The following is a 23,522-nucleotide window of genomic DNA, read 5'->3' on the forward strand; positions in this document are numbered from 1 at the left end:
CTGTACACTTGAGGACCAAAGTACTGCTGGCTCTCATTGTCTCCATCTAATCAGGAAAATGGGACACCGGGTATGTGGACTGGCCAATTAGTGAGCTTTACATCGAGCTGGACTAGGGGTTGTTCCTGGATCGGGCCCATCTCTAAAGCCTTCTTCACACTGCAGAACTTAATGCTCAAATCAGTATTGTTTTTTAAAGTTACAAGTGACCAAATCAGATGTGTGTGCTCAGACAGCAGTCATTTGCTGACATGGCTACACTAGTCATAGTAACAACGGGTGTGTGTGCAGTGATGTAGGCTGATTGGTGTTGGTGCTCATGCTTCCTATCACTCAGAAGTTATGTAGCAAGCGAAGGTGACAACAATGCCTGACATGGACGATTACCAGTTGCTTTGAATCTTACAAATCATAGTGTAAGAACACTTAAATAAGATGATCCAACTTTCAAAACAAGTCATTTTTGGCTAGCCACAGCAGTCAACTAGCTTGGTGTTTCTCAAACTCTGCCCTGGGGCTCCTCCTGGGTGCACATTGTTTTGCTTGCCCTAGCACGACACAGCTGATTCAAACAACCAACTCATCACCAAGATTTGAATATTTGATCACCTGTGTAATGTTTGACTGAAATATCACATGAATACACATTAAACATGGCAAAATGTATAGAATTGCAAGAAGAAAAAAAATATCCACCAACAAGAGGGGTCTGAACAGTTTATATCATGAACAGTGCTTGTGCCCATAGAAAGAGACGTTGCGCGGGACGTTCCCCAATGCTGGAAGGGGGGCCTGCGTGAAAAGGTTAGGGAACACCAGCTCTACAGCAACATGGGGAACATTGTAGAGAGGGTTTGGTTTCAGGGTTTCCAGCAACAAGTTGGGTGGGGAGGGATGCCAGGTTTCAGCTCCTTACCCCACATTGATAGCAAACATATGTCTACCGAGTCCAGCTTGTGATGGCTGGGGGATAAGTTGATCAGGCTTGGTTAATGTCCCCCTGAATCTCTGCGACGGATGTCTAGGACTCCCTCCCTTTTCTCCCTCTATCGCCAGCTACCACCTCTAATACTCTAGCTGGACTTCTGCTCTGTCTGACTGCCCAGGGGCAATGGATTAATAGATAACTTGAGTCACTTTCGCTCCCCCCCTTACCCCTCATTGACCCCCCCCTCTCATTTCTCTCTCCGTCTGTCTCTCTACTGATCATACTTGCATAACGTGGTGCAGTGAGGTGTTCGGAGTCACTTTGATACAAGGGGAGATTGTTGTTATTACCAGCTGAGCACATTAAACAACACAATGCTACCAAGGTGCATAAACATGAGAAGAGAAAGTGCTGTATTCTGTTGCAGCAGGAGAAAGAGAAAGAATAGAGAGGGATCAATAAGGGATAAGAGCGGGAGTGAAAGTGACTATGTACAGTTGATATCTATGTAGTTAATATCTTTGTACAGTTTATTACAAATGGGTGTATAATGTCTACAAGACAATGGTGACAAGACACGGAATTGTCAATACAATGAATAGAGCCAGCATAGACAATACAATGCCACAAAAGTGCATAAATGAAAGAATAAAGTGCTTTGAGGGTGTGAGTAGCCTGGGCACTGGGTACCAGTCTGTCTGTGCTAACATTCAACCGAGAGAGATGGCGAGAGAGAAAGAGATGCTGAGTCCAGTTGGTCAGTGGTTTGGCAATGAATGGAGATCCAATCTTCCTTCTTAATGGAAGACTGTCAGAAGTACCTTGTTGTTCATAGTTGTTAAGTGAAGGAGAATGTGAGTGAGTTTACTGATGCTACACAGTATCCAAGGTCATATTTATTAGTGCACACGTTTGTCTGTTTTCTTCTGTTTGGTGTCTAGTGAATTACGACCAAGGTTTATGAAAGAGTCTTGCTGGTCACAGGAGGTCTGTTGTGGTAAGGTGGAGACTCAGGATGGAGCTTCATGTCTATGTTGAGTTGCTATGGAGATACTGTGACAGGATTGTGTGTGTAAAATGCATTCAAACAAATCATATTGGGATAGATGTTTTAATTTGACCTTTATTTAACTAGGCAAGTCAGTTAAGAACACATTCTTATTTACAATGATGGCCTAGGAACTAGGTTACTTGCCTTGTTCCGGTGCAGAACAATAGATTTTTACCTTGTCAGCTCAGGGATTTGATCTAGCAACCTTTTGGTTACAGGCCCACTACTCTAACCACTAGGTTCGATTGATCAGAGAAAGACAGAGACCGACTTCTATTGCATTCTGGTTTAAACCAATGCAACATAAAATGTACATTTACCAATTTACCTCCTTGGTTGGGGTCTGAGCAGATTATTTGTTGCGATTGCAAATGTAATAAAATGGTGGTACGATAGTCCAGGATTATGAGGAAAAACATTAAGATCCACAACATTTATTCCATGGGACAAAACTAGGTCCAGAGTATGACTGTGGCAGTGAGTAGGTCTAGAGACATGTTGGACAAACCCACTGAGTCGATTATGGCTCCGAAAGCCTTTTGGAGTGGGTCTGTGGACTTTCCGATGTGAATATTGAAGTCACCAAAAATAAAAATATTATCTGCTATAACTACAAGGTCCGATAGAAATTCAGGGAACTCAGTGAGGAACGCTGTATATGGCCCTGGAGGCCTGTAAACAGTAGCTATAAAAAGTGATTGAGAAGGCTGCATAGATTTCATGACTAGAAGCTCAAAAGACGAAAACATATTTTTTTTTGTAAATTGAAATTTGCTATCTTAAATGTTGGCAACACCTCTGCCTTTGCGGTATGCGCGGGGGATATGGTCATTAGTGTAACCAGGAGGTGAGGTCTCATTTAACACAGTAAATTCATCAGGCTTAAGCCATGTCAGGCCAATCACATCAAGATTATGATCAGTGATTAGTTCATTGACTATAACTGCCTTGGAAGTGAGGGATTAAGTAGCCCTATTTTGAGATGTGAGGTATCACGATCTCTTTCAATAATGACAAGAATGGAGGAGGTCTTTAATCCTAGTGAGATTGCTAAAGCGAACACCGCCATGTTTAGTTTTGCCCAACCGAGGTCGAGGCACAGACACGGTCTCAATGGGGATAGCTGAGCTGACTACACTGACTGTGCTTGTGGCAGACTCCACTATGCTGGCTAACAGCCTGCTGCCTGGCCTGCACCCTATCTCATTGTGGAGCTAGAGGAGTTAGAGCCCTGTCTATGTTGGTAGATAAGATGAGAGCACCCCTCCAGCTAGGATGGAGTCCGTCACTCCTCAACTTGCCAGGCTTGGTCCTGTTCGTGGGTGAGTCCCAGAAAGAGGGCCAATTATCAACAAATTCTATCTTTTGGGAGGGGCAGAAAACAGTTTTCAACCAGCGAATGAGTTGTGAGACTCTGCTGAAGAGCTCATCACTCCCCCTAACTAGGAGGGGGCCAGAGACAATTACTCGATGCTGACACATCTTTCGAGCTGATTTACACACTGAAGCTATGTTGCGCTTGGTGAAAAAATAACACTGTACTAATTTAAGACATTAGGTCTACCTGTTGAAATGTAGCCCCATCGTTTTCTGTGTATGCTGCATGGTCTGTGCGTTTCTGGAAGCGATTTCCCAAATCCATGCTTCTGCGTCTCGCTCTCCTCTGATTGAATGGGAGCCTCTGAGCCAGACTTCATCATTCTTTCTCCTCTGAAACGCAGAACGAATTACTAGACTAATACATTATCAGTGTCGGAGTATGGCATACTAGGACGGGTTGTAGGTGTGGACACGCTTTTTGAAGAGGAGACAACAAACGTCATCCCAACAGAAGCACTCCAACTGGAGTTCGGAAATCAAAACGACTTCAATGCGTTCAAGATAACTGGGAACTCGAGAAAAAACGAGCTCTGACTGGGAAAGTTAGTTTGAACGGTCATCCAAATCCGAATTCCAAGTCAGGAATTCGTGCCTCTTTTTAAAGCTCATAATTTCCGACCTTATGATTACGGACGATTTGATCTCGTTTTTTTCCGAGTTCCCAGTTGTCTTGCACGCACCATTAGTAACTAAATGACGCTGCTCCCTAGCTGAAACCGTACGAAAAGTAATCAAATCAAATTACATTTTTTCAAATCAAATTGTATTGGTCCATACACATATTTAGCAATGTTATTACGGCTGTAGCGAAATGCTTGTGTTCCTAGCTCCAGCAGTGCAGTAATATCTAACAATTCACAACAATACACACAGATCTTAAAGTAAAATGATGGAATTAAGAAATATTAGAATGAGCAATGTCAGAGTCTGTGAATGGTCCATTATTTTACTTTTAGATCTGTATATATAAATATATATATATGTATATATATATATATATGATGGGATGTATAGACATTAGTATGTCGATAGAATATTTAGTATATATGTAGAATACGTAGGATAGAATAGTATACAGTGCAGTCGGAAAGTATTCAACCACTTTACTTTCCCCACATTTTGTTATGGTACAGCCTCATTCTGAAATTGATTACATTTCTCTTTTCCCTCTCATCAATCTACACACAATACCCAATAATGACAAAGAAAAACAGATTTTTAGACATTTTTGCAAATTTATTTAAAAAAAATAGAAAACTGAAATGACATTTACATAAGTATTCAGACCCTTTACTCAGTACTTTATTGAAGCACCTTTGGCAGTGATTACAGTCTTGAGACTTCTTGGGTATGACGCTTCAAGCTTGGCATAGCTGTATTTTGGGAGTTCCTCCCATTCTTCTCTGCAGATCCTCTCAAGCTCTGTCAGGTTGGATGGGGAGTGTCGCTGCACAGCTATTTTTTATTTGAGTGTCATTATTTCTATCTTGCCTACACTTTCTCGTTCTGAACTTGTGACGTGAGTAGGACGGGTGTAGCTTCTTGACAATGATCAAGAGCAGCTGCTTACTGATTTGACAGATCCAATGCAGTTTACACCTCAGACATGGCCTAAACATCACCTATGTGAATGTTGGCTATCGGCAGTAAATGCTTGATCTGATTGAATCACGGCCTTGCACTCATTTCAGTCTGTTTACTTCTATGATTATTGTCATTTAAGAAAATTGTGTTTCTCTCTATTAGATCTGAAACCCCCAGCAGTTCAGCTGCAGTCAAGGTAGTCCTCTGCTGTGGTATTTAATTTACCCGCTGCACCAGTTCCTACTACACCAGCCATGAAGGGAGAAACTTTTGAGAATTCCCAGATACAGGTAATTTAGAATTACGCGTCATACACTTAGGTTGTAGTCATTAAAACTAGTTTTTCAAACACTCCACAAATGTATTGTTAACAAACTATAGTTTTGGCAAGTTGGTTAGGACATTTACTTTGTGCACGACACAAGTAATTTTTCCAACAATTGTTTACAGACAGATTATTTCATTTATAGGTCACTGTATCACAAATCCAGTGGGTCAGAAATGTACATACACTAAATTGACTGTGCCTTTAAACAGCTTGGAAAAGTCCAGAAAATTATGTCATGGCTTTAGAAGCTTCTGATAGGCTAGTTGACATTATTTTAGTCAATTGGAGGTGTACCTGTGGATGTATTTCAAGGCTTACCTTCAAACTCAGTGCCTCTTTGCTTGGCACCATGGGAAAATAAAAATAAATCAGCCAAGACCACAAAAAAGACATTGTAGACCTCCACAAGTCTGGATCATCCTTGGGAGCATTTTCCAAACGCCTGAAGGAATCACGTTCATCTGTACAAACAATAGTACGCAAGTATAAACACCATGGGACCACGCAGCCGTTATACCGCTCAGGAAGGAGATGCATTCTGTCTCGAAGAGATGAACGTACTTTTGTGCGAAAAGTGCAAATCAATCCCAGAACAACAGCAAAGGACCTTGTAAAGATGCTGGAGGAAACAGGTACAAAAGTATCTATATCCACAGTAAAACAAGTACTATATTGACAACCTGAAAGAGCGCTCAGCAAGGAAGAAGCCATTGCTCCAAAACCGCCATAAAAAAGCCAGACTACGGTGTGCAACTGCACATAGGGACAAAGATTGTACGCTTTGGAGAAATGCCCTCTGGTCTGATGAAACAAAAATAGAACTGTTTGGCCATAATGACCATTGTTATATTTGGAGGAAAAAGGGGGAGGCTTGCAAGCCGAAGAACACCATCCCAACTGTGAAGCATGGGGGTGGCAGCATCATGGTGTGGGGGTGCTGTGCTGCAGGAGGCACTGGTGTACTTAACAAAATAGATGGCATCATGAAAATTCTGTGGATATATTGAAGCAACATCTCAAGACATCAGTCAAGAAGTTAAAGCTTGGTTGCAAATGGATCTTCCAAATGGACAATGACCCCAGGCATACTTCCAAAGTTGTGGCAAAATGGCTTAAGGACAACAAAGTCAAGGTTTTGGAGTGGCCATCACAAAGCCCTGACCTCAATCATATAGAAAATTTGTGGGCAGAACTGAAAAAGTGTGTGTGAGCAAGGAGGCCAACAAACCTGACTCAGTTACTCCAGCTCTGTCCGGAGAAATGGGCCAAAATTCATCCAACTTATTGTGGGACGCTTGTGGAAGGCTACCCAAAATGTTTGACCCAAGTTAAACAATTTAAATGCAATGCTACCAAATACTAATTGAGTGTATGTAAACTTCTGACCCACTGGGAATGTGATGAAAGAAATAAAATCTGAAATAAATCATTCTCTCTACTATTATTCTGACATTTCACATTCTTAAAATGAAGTGGTGATCTTACAGTTTTTCTCAATTGCTAAACCCATTGGCTGAACAAAGTTCTCAGTTGCCTGGACTCATTTAGCTAATTATGCAGTCTGTTGTCAATACCTTAAACCATTTCACATGGTAAAACACAATTTGCAGACTTTTCAGCAAAACTCGAAACACATTCTCATTCTCAAAACACATTCTGCACTCTAATGCACATGTCATCCATACTGGTAAACACAAGTGGCAACAAGCAAATACAATACAAATAGAGAACATATGTCATTGATTGAACACAACCACTCAAAATTTATTTAACCTGTTTCAAATGATGCGACACAACCAATATAAGCCAGTTCAGAGAGCAAACAGGTTGTTTAAGGTGGGAAGGAGAAAGTCTGAGAATGGATACAGTAGTACAGTGCATTGTAGGCTGTATACTGTACAATGGACAAATTGTATGGTCCTGAACATTGTGCTTTCCATTTGTTAACAGTACTGACTGCTCAATAGATTTTGACTGGTTGCAGGTTCATATCAACAAAGAACAAGTATTACAGTATCCCAGAGACAAAGGACAAGTTTGTGAGATGCAGGGTACAGTACTGTAAAAATAGGGGTACAAGGAGGAGGAAGAACAAAAAACTAAATTGCAAAGAGCAAAGCAGAGTAATAATTTCTGATAAATTTTGAGCTACTATGATAGAACATGTTTTCGTTCATCAAAAGACTGACGTAAAAATATGAATATTTTTTTTAATTAAAAATGTACTTCTCCCTGAGAATTGTATGTTTTGAACAATGCGTTTTTCTATTTTTCGGTGTATTGTTTACTGACTGCTTGAGAGTGTATATCATTTTGATCACTTTGTTTATGATTTGAGAGCAGTGTTTGATTTTGAACACAGGTAAAAACTGTTTTGAGGCGAATGTTTCATTTTGCATGAGGAGTCAGAGGTTATGTAAATAGTGCTTGAAGATGAGGTTTTGTGTTTAATGTTTTCAGGAAATGGAGCAAGGTTTCAGAAATTGTGTTTTAGCAATTGAGAAAAACTGTAACTGACCTAAAACAGGGATTTTTTACTAGGATTAAATGTCAGGAATTGTGAAAACTGAGTTTAAATGTATTTGGCTAAGGTGTATGTAAACTTCCGACTTCAACTGTATTAACTTTAAGCTTACCAATCACTGCACCTGTACACAGCCCATCTGTAAATAGCCAACCCAACTATCTCATTCCCCTAATTGTTATTTATTTTTTCTCTTTTTGCACCCCAGTATCTCTACTTGCACATCACCATCTGCACATCTATCACTCCAATGTTAAAGCTAAATTATAATTACTTCGCCACTATGGCCTATTTGTTGCCTTTACTTCCCTAGTCTTACTACATTTTCACACAGTGTATATAGATTTTTCTATTGTGTTTTTTTCTTTTGTGTTATTGACTGTACATTTATTTATCCCATGTGTAACTCTGTGTTGTTGTTTTTGTCGTACTGCTTTGCTTTATCTTGGCCAGGTCGCAGTTGTAAATGAGAACTTGTTCTCATCTGGCCTACCTGGTTAAACAAAGGTGAAAAAAATCACAGTCTCACTCCTTCATTTGCTTGACTGGGCGAATGGGATGGAGGAATGGTTTACAATTAGCGGTGTGGGGCTCATGAGGCTGAATGCATCCAAAAGGGGACCCTATTCCCTATAACATTTCCCTGTATAATGCACTACTTTTGACCACCCTGGTCAAAATGACTGCACTATGTAAAGGGAACAAGGTGCCATTTGGAACACAGACCCTCTGTTTATGAAGCCAGCTGAAATCAATGTCTGCATATACAATTGTTCATCACTCTCCTCATCCAAGCATTGGCTTGAGCTACTTTACAACATTATTAAATCCCTGAGATGAGAATAAATGTGCAAGTCCACATTTTGGGAGAAGGACAATGGATATGCAGCCAATGTTAATGGTAACACAGTGTTGAGTCATGAGTAAAAAAAGTGTATTCTATAAAGGGGTAAATAATTCACAAGGTGTTACAGTGGTATGACATTGGATCCAGAGCTATATATGTTAATTATGGACTTTTCCAGAAAATTGTGGTAAACAGTGCCAAACCAAAGTAAAAAACGAAATGTTCTATTCTCAGCCAGGACCATCTTTTCAAAAACACAATTTAATTATATCTCCATATTGATATTTCAGACAGTGGCAATTTTAGCATATACATCTTGGTGGAGCAAACTCCCCCAAAATATTTTAGATGCATGTGTGGCCGATGTGAAATGGCTAGCTAGTTAGCGGTGGTGCGTGCTAACAGTGTTTCAGTCAGTGACGTCACTCGCTCTGAGACCTAGAAGTAGCTGTTCCCCTGTTCAGCATCGCGCCTTTTTTTGTGGCGCGATGGGTAACGATGCTTCGTGAGTGACTGTGGTTGATGTGTGCAGAGGGTCCCTTGTTCGAGCAGAGGGTCCCTGGTTTGAGCCCAGGTTGGGGCGAGGAGAGGGATGGAAGCTATACTGTTACAATGATGCTGTTGACCCGGATCACTGGTTGCTGCAGAAAAGGAGGAGGTCAAAAGGGGGGTGAGTGTGGCCGATGTGAAATGGCTAGCTAGTTAGCGGTGGTGCGCGCTAATAGTGTTTCAGTCGGTGACGTCACTGTTTGAATGTTAAATGACGAGACAGAGGCATTGATGCGAGTAACCAGTCTTGTTCAGTACATCACAATACATCCGGGTATCTCAAGCACACTGGTAAAACACATGAGTTGCAGTAATGAACATTTACCAACAGATGGCATCACTGTGCCATCTTACACCCATAACAGTCACTCGCTCTGAGACCTAGAAGTAGTTGTTCCCCTTGCTCTGCAAGGGCCACGGCTTTTGTGGCGCGATGGGTAACGATGCTTCGTGAGTGACCGTGGTTGATGTGTGCAGAGCCCAGGTTGGGGTGAGGAGAGGGACGGAAGCTATACTGTTACACATGCCAGCAAAGCCACTACACAACACAACGTAACACTACACCTGGCTATCAGCGAAGTGTCGTGGAAATTTCCTCTATTTACCAAATCATGAGAGCAAACCACACACACAAGTCAGAGTTAGTTATCAAAGTCCATCTTTAATTATATGAGCTCTATCACAACCCTGTGACTCTCAGATCAATTCAGTGTCTATCAATTCATTCTCTGAGAGTCCCTTCCACATTGCAATAGCATTTTGACTTTCAAAAGTTCAGTAACTATAATGAAAAGTTGAGAGTCCCAACATAATGGCAAGTGGGATCCTTTATAGTAAAGATCCCCCCCCCCCCTAGACGACATGACAAACCACAGGTCTTAGGAACTTACACAAAGAAAGACTTTACTTCAGAGAGGAGTATCCCCTAGCCAGACAGAGTTGGGCTATAAATTATCGTTCAGTTTGGTCTCCTAAACAAAGCTCTTATTTCGTCCTTGGTACAAAATGGTACCAAGACATTACCCCCATCCTATGATATATATCAAATTGTCATTTAGATACAACCAATTCTAAATACAACCAATCCTGGACAAGCTCATGGAGAGGAGAGTGAGGCTATAGGTTAAGATAGGGGCAACAAAAGAGGGAGCATAGAATGATTCCAGACACTGCCATCCTCCTCTCCCCTTTTGGAAAAGTAGGGAGTGACTGGCACACAGACACAGTGGAGCAAAAGACATGTTTACACATGATGACACCTTGACCTCTCCCCTCTCTGCGGCCCAAGCAACTTAGTCCTGACAGAGAACAGATAACTGCCAATGGCCACCACTATAGTACAACAAAATACATTCTTATGAGAAATAACTCATAAGCATATCATGAAAATAAAATATCCTATCTATGTTACCCAACTAATTCTGATTATTCCCCAACAGAAGCCTTGTCTGGCAGTGAAACAGTTCATTCAGACTCATTTACTGCCTTTACATAGCTGATATGGCTGACTTGCTTAAACAAATGTGGTTTCTACTGACAATTTAGATGTACAAACTATGGCATAAAGGAATGATGAGCGGATAAGAGGCAGTCCGTAATTTTGATTAAAACAATGAGCGAGCTAACGTATTCAATATAACTATTTGTTCAGCACTTTTGAAATGTACAGCGACAGAATGCAGAACATGGGCCGTTCTTACAGTATTCTTCCTGTACACCAAGTCAGAACCGTAGGATAAATAAAGGGGGCATATAAGCAGACAATGAAAGCTCTTACAATATTTGATGATGACATTTCATTAAAACAGACTATAGACTACATGTGGATTTGGCTACATAAGGATTTGCCAGTAGATTGTCGACTTGATTCATGATGATGACTGCTTGTTTAACTAGCTAGCTATGATTTTGAAAGCATGATGTTGACACGATCAGCCCAATCAAAGCTACAGTAGATATAACGTGATTTGACATAATTTTGTCTGTGGCCAATGACCTTGAGCCTTCTTGGATGGGCACGTCTAATGTAAATCAATAGCTCTCCCTGTAGATTTTTCGGTGATGTAGTATCCCGATGAGTGACAGAACACTGACCCAATCACGGCGCAACTAGAGAACATTACCAACCCTTATTCTCTGTATTTTCAATTGGCTGCCGAAAGCACTGACCTTGGCTAAAACACCTCCATTTTGAATCTGCCCAAGAAAGCAAAAAAGAGACCATGTTTGTATGCGGCTTTACTAACTCAATTATTTTTTTTACAATGTTTGTAAACTGATATGCGAAACGTATTAATGTCAAAATAATGCCACTGATTTCAGATGACCCCCAATAATTAAAATAGAAAACTATGCCCCCCTTTGGTATGTTCTATTGAGAAATGTCTGGTGCTTCTACACTTGCATTGTTTGCCGTTTGGGGTTTTAGGCTGGTTTTCTGTCACTTTGTGACATCGGCTGATGTAAGAAGGGTTTTATAAATAAATTTGATTAAAATTTGATCTGGGACTTGTTGTTTCCCTGTTTAGGCCTACTATTCAAAGATATTTTACTTCTTAAGTCAAAGACGAAATTAACTGCAATACACTGTCCTCAAATATTGTCTATTAGCATAACTAGGCCATACAGACCTACACGGAACCCATTGTATAAACAAAAATCATCGTATTAAAACGTGTCCAGTGCAACATGCCTAGCTCTGCCCTCTGGGGATGGCTTACGGATCGCTCTTTACAATAAGCGCTCATATTGTCATATTCCAACAGCTCAGTTATACCACCACAACGGCAAAAAAAACTATGCATCCAGTAGCTCCTCGCCTCAATAAATGCATGACAATATCAATGACAATAGGCTATTTAGTTCATAACCTATTACCTGCTTTAGTCATTTGATCAAGTTGATCGCTCAGAGTGATGTTCTTGTCAAAAGCCGCTAGAAACACTTTTATTATAGGCTATAGCTATGACGACAGCGTCGTGAATCTACAGAAACAACCGACAGATGGCACGAGATGCACAGAGACCAAATCTTTTCTTGACCCATTCCTTTGAAAATAAAATGCCGCTTCCGTGTTCCACACGTTTCACCTTAGACTAGCCTGCACACAATGCCTGATGGGATATGCACTGGCGTTTGTGGTACTACATTTCCCATCAACCACCATTCTTATATTCCAGTTCTCTCAGCTGAGTGATCTGACAGCGCTAGACAGCTTCTCCCCCCAATCGCTCTGAGCAGCCGGGGAGAGGCGAAGGGCAAAGGAACTGCAGTCATGGAGCAGTTGTAGGGATAACAGACGAGCCTCTCCTGCCGGAAGAAATAAAGACACCACAGCTTCATGACCGAAAAAGCAATACCCAAAGTGGCAACGAGAAACGCAAGAGTACCGATCATGCAGTTCAAATACAGAAGAATCTAATAATCTATTCAAACGAAAGGGTTCTCCGCGATCCTTCAAGATTGGACCCGCTTGAAGCCGTCTCATCCCCTCGTCGTTCGTCGTAGGATTAGCTGGCGCATCGGCCAAGGTTGATCCATCACCAACATCCATAGTATGTCCGTGGAGGAGCAGCGCTATTCTGAAACGATGCTCGTGCTGGAGGCCGAACCGGAGTGTCTGCGAGCCGAGATAGAGCGCCTTTCCCGAGAGCTGAGTGAGACCACCCATGAGAAGATCCAGGCGGCGGAGTACGGGCTGGCAGTGCTGGAGGAGAAGCAGCAGCTTAAACATCAGTATGACGACCTGGAGATCGAATACGAGACCGTGCGCCAGGAACTGGACGTGCTCAAAGAGGTATGTTGTAGTCTTTTAACGGTGTGTATTTTCTGTATGAAATTTAAATATACATTTGAACTGCTATAAAATGCATTGCATTTTATATTTGTGTGCGTGAGTAGGGGTGGCGGGCGGGAGGGAGGGGGTGACTAAGTACGTGTAACTTTGCCTTATGTTCTATCAATGATTCCCCTCTCAGGGGGGATTTATATCATTGCCATACTGCCCCTTCTCTAGCTTCGTAATAGGCTTCGTAATATCTTTCTAACTGCTGTGGAATTAGCTTTTTCTAATTTAAGATATTGGGGTTAGAGACATGCGTTCTGTTTTTCCATGCCCATACAGTGTTTGTTGTGTATTGTCATTTGCTGTGGGATTTGAAATGTAAACTCCAATATACTGAACAAAAATATAAACGCAACATCTAACAATTTCAAAGATTTTACTGAGTTACAGTTTAAATAAAATCAGTCAATTGAAATAAAGGCATTAGGCCCTATTCTATGGATTTCACATGACTGGGAATACAGATTTGCATATGTTGGTCACAGATACCTTACAAAAAAAGGTAGGACCGTGGATCAGAAAACCAGTATCTGGTGTGACCACCATTTGCATCATGCAGCGCGACACATATCCTTTGCATAGAGTTTATCAGACTGTTAATTGTGGCCTGTGGAATGTTGTAATTTTCAGCTTCCAGGAATTGCGTACAGATCTTTGCGACATGGAGCTGCGCATTATCATACTAAAACGTAAGGTGATGTCGGTGAATGAATAGCACCACAATGGACCTCAGAATCTCGTCACGGTATCTGTGCAGTTCAAATTGCAATCGATAAATTGCAATTGGGGTCATTGTCCGTAGTTTATGCCTGCCCAATACCATAACACCACCGCCACCATGGGGCACTCTGTTGACAACGTTGACATCAGCAAACCCGTCACCCACACGACGCAATACACGTGGTCTGTGGTTGAGTGGCAGGTTGGACTTAATGCCAAATTCTCTAAAACAACATTGGAGGTGCTTATGGAAGAGAAATTAACATTCAATTATCAGGCAACAGCTCTGGTGGACATTCCTGCAGTCAACATGCCGATTGCATGCTCCATCAAAACTTGTGTGAAAACTTGTGTGATAAAACTGCACATTTTAGTGGCTTTTTATTGTCCCCCGCACAAGGTGCACCTGTGTAATGGTCATGCTGTTTAATCAGCTTCTTGATATACCACACCTTTCAGGGGAATGGATTATATTGGCAAAGGAGAAATGCTGACTAACAGGGCTGTAAACATATTTGTGGACATAATTTGAGAGAAATAAGCTTTTTGTGCACATGAGAAATTTCTGGAATCTTTTATTTCAGCTCATGAAACATGGGACCAACACTTTACATGTTGTGTTTATATTTTTGTTCAGTGTATATTGCACCGCTGAAATATTATAGGCTTACTCCAATGAGGATGAAGATGCGTTATCTGACTTGCTGAACATTCTATCTTCACTAATTTATCTGAGTAATGGTTATCCACTGCCACCCTGTTTATTAATGTGCAACTGATAAAAAAGTGGACATTCACTCAATTGCTTTTGGTTGATATCGTTTAATCCCTCATTTAAACACACATAAGTCCTCTCTCATGCCAATTTTGACAATACTCTTAGTGAAGCAGTCTCTCAAACCAGAGGACCTTAATTATCTGGTATTTCCAGTCTGGTTTGAAAAAGAGGCGGACATGTGGTTTTTGAATTTTGAAAGTTCCCGCCTGAAAAAGAGGAAGGATGAGTAACCTACTCACAGAGGAAACTAAATGAGTTTTGACCATTCAGGAATGGGAGGAATGTTGACTGTTAGTTAGGGCAGGGAGACAGGATAAAGCACTGGCCTGTCTTTCCAAACTGTGAAAACCCCTTTCCCACTTAAATGTAACACGCCAGTCCTAGTTCTACCTTCCTTTTCCTGGGCGAGGTATCAGCAGCCTTGTGATTTTGATTAGGAAAGAAGGAGAGTGGGGTAAGAAGTAGGGTAGGGAGTCAGAGTGAACTACTGCAGCTGCTGAACAGCTTACGTGTCCCAGAGCAGTTTGGTAGAAAAGGGGCATGTCCTTTTTTGCACTGAGATTTCTCCCCAGAGATTCACTGCATGGCCTGGATGATTCACTTCCTGCTATGTGGAACCTATCGCTGAGATGTTACTTCCTTATTGCCTCCCACATGACTAGAACAAACCAATCATCATGGCACAGTGGGCCGGGTACCCTATGATGAAAGCTCCCTTGGGTCTGTAAATATGTGAGTGGAATGAGGCAGAGAGAGAGAGGAGGGAGGCAGAGAAAAAGGGAGAGGAACCCTTGGCTGAACAGATATAACACAGTAAAAGCTTAAGGCAATAAACACATTGTTTCTCTCTGTCGTCCCTTTCCTCTGTCTCTTCGCCCTCTTTCTCCCCCTCACTATTGCATCTCTCTCTCTCGCTCTCGCTCTCTCTCTGTGGTTAGTGGCTGGGTTTTTAGAGTGCTTTCTCAGAAGCCTCTGCTCTGTGTTCCCATGCTTTCTTTTGGCCACTATCTCAGAATAACATGGACAACTCCTGAATAGAGTAAACAAACTGACAGAGAGAGAGAGCAAGAATTGGGTAAACTGATTGCTTCAAGAAAATGATAGGGGTGCCTTTGTTTTTCTTCCAGTTTTCGAAGCAGACTATTATTTTTTTTAAACAGCCTGAATCTTTGCATTTTTGTCTGATTTACCAAGTTGGCGATGACTCGTTGGTTAGTCACGGAAAATTGTGTTTTGAATGAACAAATGTCTAATATCCACCGTTTGTTTGAGCAATTCTGGTTTGATGATCATTAAGACTTGTCCACCAGGAAATCAGTGAATTGTTTGTGGGGTTGCCATTTGTGAGAGTATTGTGGATATTGAGATTTCCATAGGGGCGGCAGGTAGCCTAGTGGTTAGAGCGTTGGACAAGGTACAAATCTGTCGTTCTGCCCCTGAACAGGCAGTTAACCCACTGTTCCTTGGCCGTCATTAAAAATAAGAATTTGTTCTTTAACTGACTTGCCTAGTTAAATAAAGGTAAAAAAAAATACCTGGATCCGTTTGCTGTGTGCCAAGTTGAATTTATATTTTAATTAATTTTAATGACTGCCCTCAATGCATAGCCGCAGGAAGTGTGGGTATGTGTGCTGAGGGTGCTCCAGCACCCCCAGAATTTTTTTCTTCTTCTAAAAATACACATTATTTCAGTGGATGATATCCACAGAAAATACAATACAATAATAACAAAACATTTCTTCATATTTCATTTTATACAGGATGCCTGAATAGAATAATCTGTAATAGAGGAGGGTGAGATGTTATTCTGATGAAACACACTGTTAACTCAGATGGCTTATGGTGCAGTGCACTCATGTCATTATAGTACTTCAGTCACAATGGGTTGTCTGAATTCAAATGGCTAATTTCTATTGGCCTGCCACTGTGTGCTGAGTTAATTAAGGGAGCACTATTAGCAGCAACTTTGGCGACTGGTAAGAATGGTCTAGCTGACTTATACAAACAGAATGTTGCCTGTTCTTTGTCTCTAGGGGTTGCTAGGACTGTTGGACTACTGTCTTGTCAGGTAAATGTTGGATGACCATTGTCTCTGGAGATGGTTATTACATAGCTGTACCTGGCTACTATTTACAATGGTGAATACCATATTTGGTTATCTTTACTCTTTGGTTGTCCTCTCTGTCCTCTCTGAGGACAACACATCACTCTCTGTCCAACACTGGACCCTGTGTTTGTCTCTGCGTGTGCACACAATTCATATTTGTTATGTGTTAAAAGGACAGATGTTACTCTTTTGTCCCAATCTGGGTGGGAAAAAGCCGGTCAGAAATCATTGTTGGCATTGAGCAAAGTCCAGTTGCCCTTGAAACTGGAGTAGGTCTAACCCCGGGGGCAGGGAAGGGCAAACTGCAGAAGAGGACACACACACGCACAATAAATTGGAGGAATTCATCTCTGTGATGTTGCCTAGTCTGTTGCCTAGTAACAGCACAGATCTTTGCCTTAATTTGAGAATCCGGCATGCTGCCTTCCCAGCAGGTGTTACGACCAGTGTGACTGTGAGTGTGTGACTGAGGCTGCTGCTCTGCAAATGAAGGCTTTACAGCTACCTGCTGCTGCACACATACAGACCGTCCATGGATGGAGGCTATTCTATGGATAGATTTGATATGGTATATTCTGAGGATATTTTGTTTTGTCTTTCTATATGTCCATCCACTGATTCCTTACATGTTATTTCCCTCTCGTTGTTCCAGATTTTCTAGTAGCCAGTATTCTAGGAATCCGGCCCAGCTACTTGCTAGTCACAGTGACATGCTGCTCCCATACTAACATACTGCACAGGCTTTAGATTCCTACTGTTGGTATATTGTCATTCCTTGGGTCTCTCACCCTCCCCTTACATGTTACTGTAACATAAGGTCACAACCTCCGTGATTGGCTTTGCTTTGACTCTTGTCATGGTTTCTGAGTGAGTGGACCATTGGCAAGCCAATTTTCTCCACCCCCAATCTTACCACACCTTTCAGGGGTAGAGGGTGCTTTCGGTTTGTTGACTGTTGCTACCCATTGATAGGCCATTTATAGCCAAAATAGCTGTTACGGCTATCTTGGATTATAGTGTCCATCTGTTAGACCTACATCCTGGGTCACTTGGCCCCCGGCTCCTCTGGGGTGCTTCTCAATAATTTAAGATGGATTCCTCTCCTCTTTTTCTTCCTCTCCTTCGTCTCCAATGAGAAGATCCTATCAAAACACAAGGTCAACCTGCTGTCAAAGCGTAGGTTTATAAGAGCAGGTTTAGCACAATCCTCCTTAGTCCTATAATGTGATTAGGCTGCTATACTCTCCACCTTATTGATGATACGACTGTAGACTTGAGCCTCTTTACCATTTAGAGTACAACTTCAAATGACAAGTTAATGATATTATACTACACCTTCACCTTACCAGTTGATGATATCACAGGTTTACAGACTCAAGCCCCCACAGCTGTTGTTTATATTCTTAATTTAAACCACTCAGCAAAGACATCATGTGCCACACCTTTCTTTAACTGTTCTTGTGACTCGTGGGAGTCCCCAACCACAGATCCAGGATTAGATGACTTTAACCCCATAGTCTCATGATGCCATCCTTCCAGGTATCGTTTATCACTGGGCTGGAAATTGTGGTTTCCTCGAAACCCATTTTAACCATAACTATTAACAGGGAAATAACTAACTACAGGGAAATAAAACAGTGGTTAGGGGTAACTTCACTGAGACTGTGGAATATATGTCTTGTTGTGAATGTTGAGACTGGTGTTACACAACTAGGATGCAATGTTGCATGTGACATCATCTCAAGCAACTGTTGCTGTTACATGTAGCAAATCTAAAGCTCTGAGCCTCTCTCAGGCCTGTGGAACTGATTGTCACGAGGTTGACCGGGTGGCCATAAAGATGACAGCATTCTAAAATTATTGTGGGAGCAGACAACGGGCCCATAGAACATTCCATAGCCTTCTCTTTCCACATCTTTTTCTTTGTTTATCTCCAATGCTGGACCAATGCTGTTAGTCAACACACACACACACACACACACACACACACACACACACACACACACACACACACACACACACACACACACACACACACACACACACACACACACACACACACACACACACACACACACACACACACTACTGTTGTCATGACAAAGGCCAGTGTTCTCTGAGTTCTTGTGACATTGTGGAGAGTGTCAGAGAACACACTATAGCCATTCAGTCACGCCCCCTCCCTCTCTCCCTCTTTTTCTCTCTCCCTCTCTCTCCGGCAGCTGTGCATCAGGCTGTGGAATTCTCCCTGACAATCGGAGGCTAAAACACAGTTAAGCTCAGAAGAACTGGACACTGTGCTTGGCTCGCTGAACTTTGAGTGCCTAAGCACGATAGGGTTAACAGGTCTTGGGTGTCAAAGATGAAGGGAGCGTTAAACGCTCTCAGAACACAGAGGAATGACTTCAGGAGAGATTGAGAGAGGTCCCATTGTGGCTGTATTTGTAAGGACGGGTCACTTTTGTCCCTTTTTAAATGCTAGATCGCTAAAGCACATATCTATATGTCCTTTAACAAAGATGTTTGGTGTGACTTTAAACCCCTCCACTGTGTTCGTTGTGTCAAACCCCTAGGATTAGGGCTTTTGTGGTGACCGTATTACCGCCACACCGGCAGTCATGAGTCGTGAAGGCAGTCAAATTCCATGTGACCATTTAGTCACGGTAATTAGGCTTCTCCAAGCTCTGATGCTGCTGAGTCATTAGTAGACTACCAACTTGCTAACTGCCTGGTACTCAGGACTCTATTATCCCTCGATTCACTCTGACATCAATGCAAATGTAATCGAAAATCTAATCATACACTTCATGAGATCCCATGAGCTCATGCTGCACAACATTTCTATAGGCTATGCAATTGCGCAAGAAAACAGAGTGATGGCCTCTATTAAAAAGAGGAGGATCCCATCAGCTTTCTATAGGCTAGGCCTACTATATTTATTTCTCAACTTTCATAATATTAAAAATATATTTAGCACATTGATTATCTTTACAATAGGAGTATAGCTTGCCTGGCTGGAATGAAGATGAACCACAGAAAACGCGTCCTCCATTTGCTATTTAAGTACAGGTAGCCTAGTGGTTTGAGGGTTGGGGCAGTAACCAAAAGGTTGCCAGATTGAATCCCTGATGTGACAAGTAAAAAATCTGTCGTTCTGCCCCTGAACAAGGCAGTTAACCCACTGTTCCTAGACCGTCATTGTAAATAAGAATTTGTTGTTAACTGACTTGCCTAGTTAAATAATAGGCTCAGGAAGGAGACACATTCTGTCTCCTAGAGATGAACGTACGTTGGTGCAAAATGTGCAAATCCATCACAGAACAACAGCAAAGGACCCCATGAAGATGCTGGAGGAAACAGGTTCAAAAGTATCTATATCCACAGTAAAAGTCCTATATCAACATAACCTGAAAGGCCACTCAGCAAGGAAGAAGCCACTGCTCCAGAACCATATTTAGGTAGCCTGTTTGGTGTTGGGTTTTGTGGGTGAAGAACACCATCCCAACCGTGACGCACGGGGGTGGAAGCATCATGTTGTGGGGGTGCTTTGCTGCAGGAGGGACTGGTGCACTTCACAAAATAGATGGCATCATGAGGTAGGAAAATGATGTGGATATATTGAAGCAACTTCTAAAGACATCAGTTAAAGCTTGGTCGCAAATGGGTCTTCCAAATTGACAATGACCCCAAGCATACTTCCAAAGTTGTGGCAAAATGGCTTAAGCACAACAAAGTCAAGGTATTGGAGTGGCCATCACAAAGCCCTGACCTCAATCCTATAGAACATTTGTGGGCACAACTGAAAAAGCGTGTGCGAGTAAAGGAGGCTTAGAAACCTGACTCAGTTTCTCCAGCTCTGTTAGGAGGAATGGGCCATAATTCACCCAATTTATTGTGGGAAGCTTGTGGTAGACTACCCGAAGTGTTTGACCCAAGTTAAACAATTTAAAGGCAATGCTACCAAATACTTATTGGGTGTATGTAAACTTCTGACCCACTGGGAATGTGATGAAAGAAATTAAAGCTGAAATAAATAATTCTCTCTTCGATTATTCTGACATTTCACATTCTTAAAATAAAGTGGTGCTCCTAACTGACATAAGACTGTAAATCTTTACTAGTATTAAATGTCAGGAGTTTAAATGTATTTGGCTAAGGTGTATGTAAACTTCTGACTTCAACTGTATATTTAAAGACACGATTAAATCAAGAATAGTCTGATGGGTGACAATATTAGCATATCACTTGTAAATTATATGTTATCACTTGTGAATTATGCCCAGTTTAAAGAAAGATGCCTTTTTTTTCTTTTTTTTCAAATCATAGTTGCACACCTCATGTAGCCTAGCCCACAGGCCTATATGTTGTGATAAGGTTTGTATCACAACGAAAGTGGCCAAATAACTTCTTAAAATTAAGCACATTACTCTGCTTTACAAGGGGTGTAGAGTCTATCTGGGATACATAAGCAGCGTGTGAATTTAAAGTTTGGGGAAGATACTACTCTGTCACGCCCTGGTCTATATTTATTATGGTATCTTCATTTATTGAGTCATGCCAGGGTGTGACATGGGTTTATTTGTAGTGTGTTTCATCTTGGGGTTGTGTGGGATGTATAGATTAGTCTATGGCTGCCTGAGGCAGTTCTCAATCAGAGTCAGGTGATTATCGTTGTCTCTGATTGGGAACCATATTTAGGTAGCCTGGGTTTCATTGTGTGTTTGTGGGTGATTGTTCCTGTCTCTGTGTTTGTTACACCAGTTAGGGCTGTTTCGGTTTTCGACGTTTGTTGTTTTGTATTGTTCGTGTTTTTTCATCATTAAAGATGTATCGAACGAATCACGCTGCATTTTGGTCCGATCCTTATTCCACCTCTTCGTCAGAGAAGGAGGTAGAAGAAAGCCGTTACAGAATCACCCACCACAAACGGACCAAGCAACGTGTCAACGGGCAGGAGCCACAGGAGAAGCAACAAAGGCAGCAACAGCGATCACAGGAACTCTGGACTTGGGAGGAGAAATTGTTCGGAGAAGGACCCTGGGATCAGCCTGGAGAATATCGCCGCCCCAGCTGAGAGGCGCTGGTATGAGGAGGCAGCGCGGCGACGCGGATGGAAGCCCGAGAGTCAGCCCCAAAAATGTCTTGGGGGAGGCTCAGGGAGAGTGTGGCAGAGTCAGGAGTCAGACCTGAGCCCACTCTCCCTGTTTATCGTGAGGAGCCAAGGAGGAGACCAGAACCGGTGTTGGAGGTGAGCGAAGCAGAGACTGTGAAGGAGTTAATGGGGAAATTGGAGGAGAGAGAAATGAGGGAGTTGCTGTGTTGGTGCTTTTTGCATGGAATTCGCCCGACGGAACGTGTCAGGGATTTGATGGCACCTGGGTCAGCGCTCCATACTCGTCCTGAGGTGCGTGTTAGTCGGCTGGTGAAGTTGGTGCCAGCCTCACGTACCAGGCCTCCTGTGCACATCCCTAGCCTTGCACGTCCTGTGCCAACACTGCTCTCAAGATCTCCAGTACGCCTTCACGGTCTAGCCCATCCTGTGCACATCCCTAGCCTTGCACGTCCTGTGCCAACACTGCTCTCAAGATCTCCAGTACGCCTTCACGGTCTAGCCCATCCTGTGCCACCTCCACACACCAGCCCTCCGATGGCAGCTCCCCGCACCAGGCTTCCTGTGCGTGTCCTCGGCCCAGTACCATCAGTGCCAGCACCACGCATCAGGCCTACAGTGCACCTCGCCTCTCCTGCGCTGCCGGAGCCTCCCGCCTGTTTAGCGCTGCCAGAGCCTTCCGCCTCTACAGCGTTGCCGGAGTCTCCTGCCCGTTTAGCGCAGCCAGAGCTGCCAGTCTGCATGGAGCAGCCAGAGCTGCCAGTCTGCATGGAGCAGCCAGAGCTGCCAGTCTGCATGGAGCTGCCAGTCTGCATGGAGCTGCCAGTCTGCAAGGAGCTGCCAGAGCTGTTCGTCTGCATGGAGCAGCCAGAGCCGCCAGTTAGCATGGAGCAGCCAGAGCCGTCAGTCAGCATGAAGCAGCCAGAGCCGTCAGTCTGCCAGGATCTGCCAGTCAGCCAGACTCTTCCAGATCTGCCAGTCAGCCAGACTCTCCAGATCTGCCAGTCAGCCAGACTCTTCCAGATCTGCCAGTCAGCCAGACTCTTCCAGATCTGCCATTCAGCCAGACTCTTCCAGATCTGCCAGTCAGCCAGACTCTTCCAGATCTGCCAGTCAGCCAGACTCTTCCAGATCTGACAGTCAGCCAGACTCTTCCAGATCTGACAGTCAGCCAGACTCTTCCAGATCTGACAGTCAGCCAGACTCTTCCAGATCTGACAGTCAGCCAGACTCTTCCAGATCTGACAGTCAGCCAGACTCTTCCAGATCTGACAGTCAGCCAGACTCTTCCAGATCTGACAGTCAGCCAGACTCTTCCAGATCTGACAGTCAGCCAGACTCTTCCAGATCTGACAGTCAGCCAGACTCTTCCAGATCTGACAGTCAGCCAGACCCTTCCAGATCTGCCAGTCAGCCAGACTCTTCCAGATCTGCCAGTCAGCCAGACTCTTCCAGATCTGCTAGTCAACCAGACTCTTCCAGATCCGCTAGTCAACCAGACTCTTCCAGATCCGCCAGTCAGCCAGGATCTGCCCGAACTGCCAGCCAGCCAGGATCTGCCGGATTCAACTGCCTGGCTGGGCTTCCTCTCAGTGCTGGGCTTCCTCTCAGTGCTGGGCTGCCCCTCTGTCCCGAGCTGCCCCTCTGTCCCGAGCTGCCCCTCTGTCCCGAGCTGCCCCTCTGTCCCGAGCTGCCCCTCAGTCCAGTGGGGTTCTGGGTGAGGACTACTAGGCCATGGTCGGCGGCGAGGGTGGACAATCCTAGGACGCGAG

General features: G+C 43.1%; 1 protein-coding gene across 4 annotated transcripts in view; it reads left to right on the plus strand.

The window, feature by feature from the left end:
* Positions 1 to 12,384: 12,384 nt before the first annotated feature.
* The window catches only part of LOC135504672 (protein bicaudal D homolog 2-like), an 84,076-nt gene continuing 72,938 nt past the window's right edge, over positions 12,385 to 23,522 (plus strand). For 3 of the 4 annotated variants that reach the window (XM_064923441.1, XM_064923440.1, XM_064923442.1), the window contains exon 1: positions 12,385 to 12,987. In XM_064923441.1, coding sequence (XP_064779513.1) covers positions 12,748 to 12,987 — 240 coding nt within the window. In that variant the 5' untranslated portion in view covers positions 12,385 to 12,747. The remainder of the gene's footprint in view (positions 12,988 to 23,522) is intronic. The other variant, XM_064923438.1, reaches the window with a different exon arrangement.

Source organism: Oncorhynchus masou, chromosome 18 (assembly GCF_036934945.1).
Source record: "Oncorhynchus masou masou isolate Uvic2021 chromosome 18, UVic_Omas_1.1, whole genome shotgun sequence".
In the NCBI taxonomy this organism is placed as follows: domain Eukaryota; kingdom Metazoa; phylum Chordata; class Actinopteri; order Salmoniformes; family Salmonidae; genus Oncorhynchus; species Oncorhynchus masou.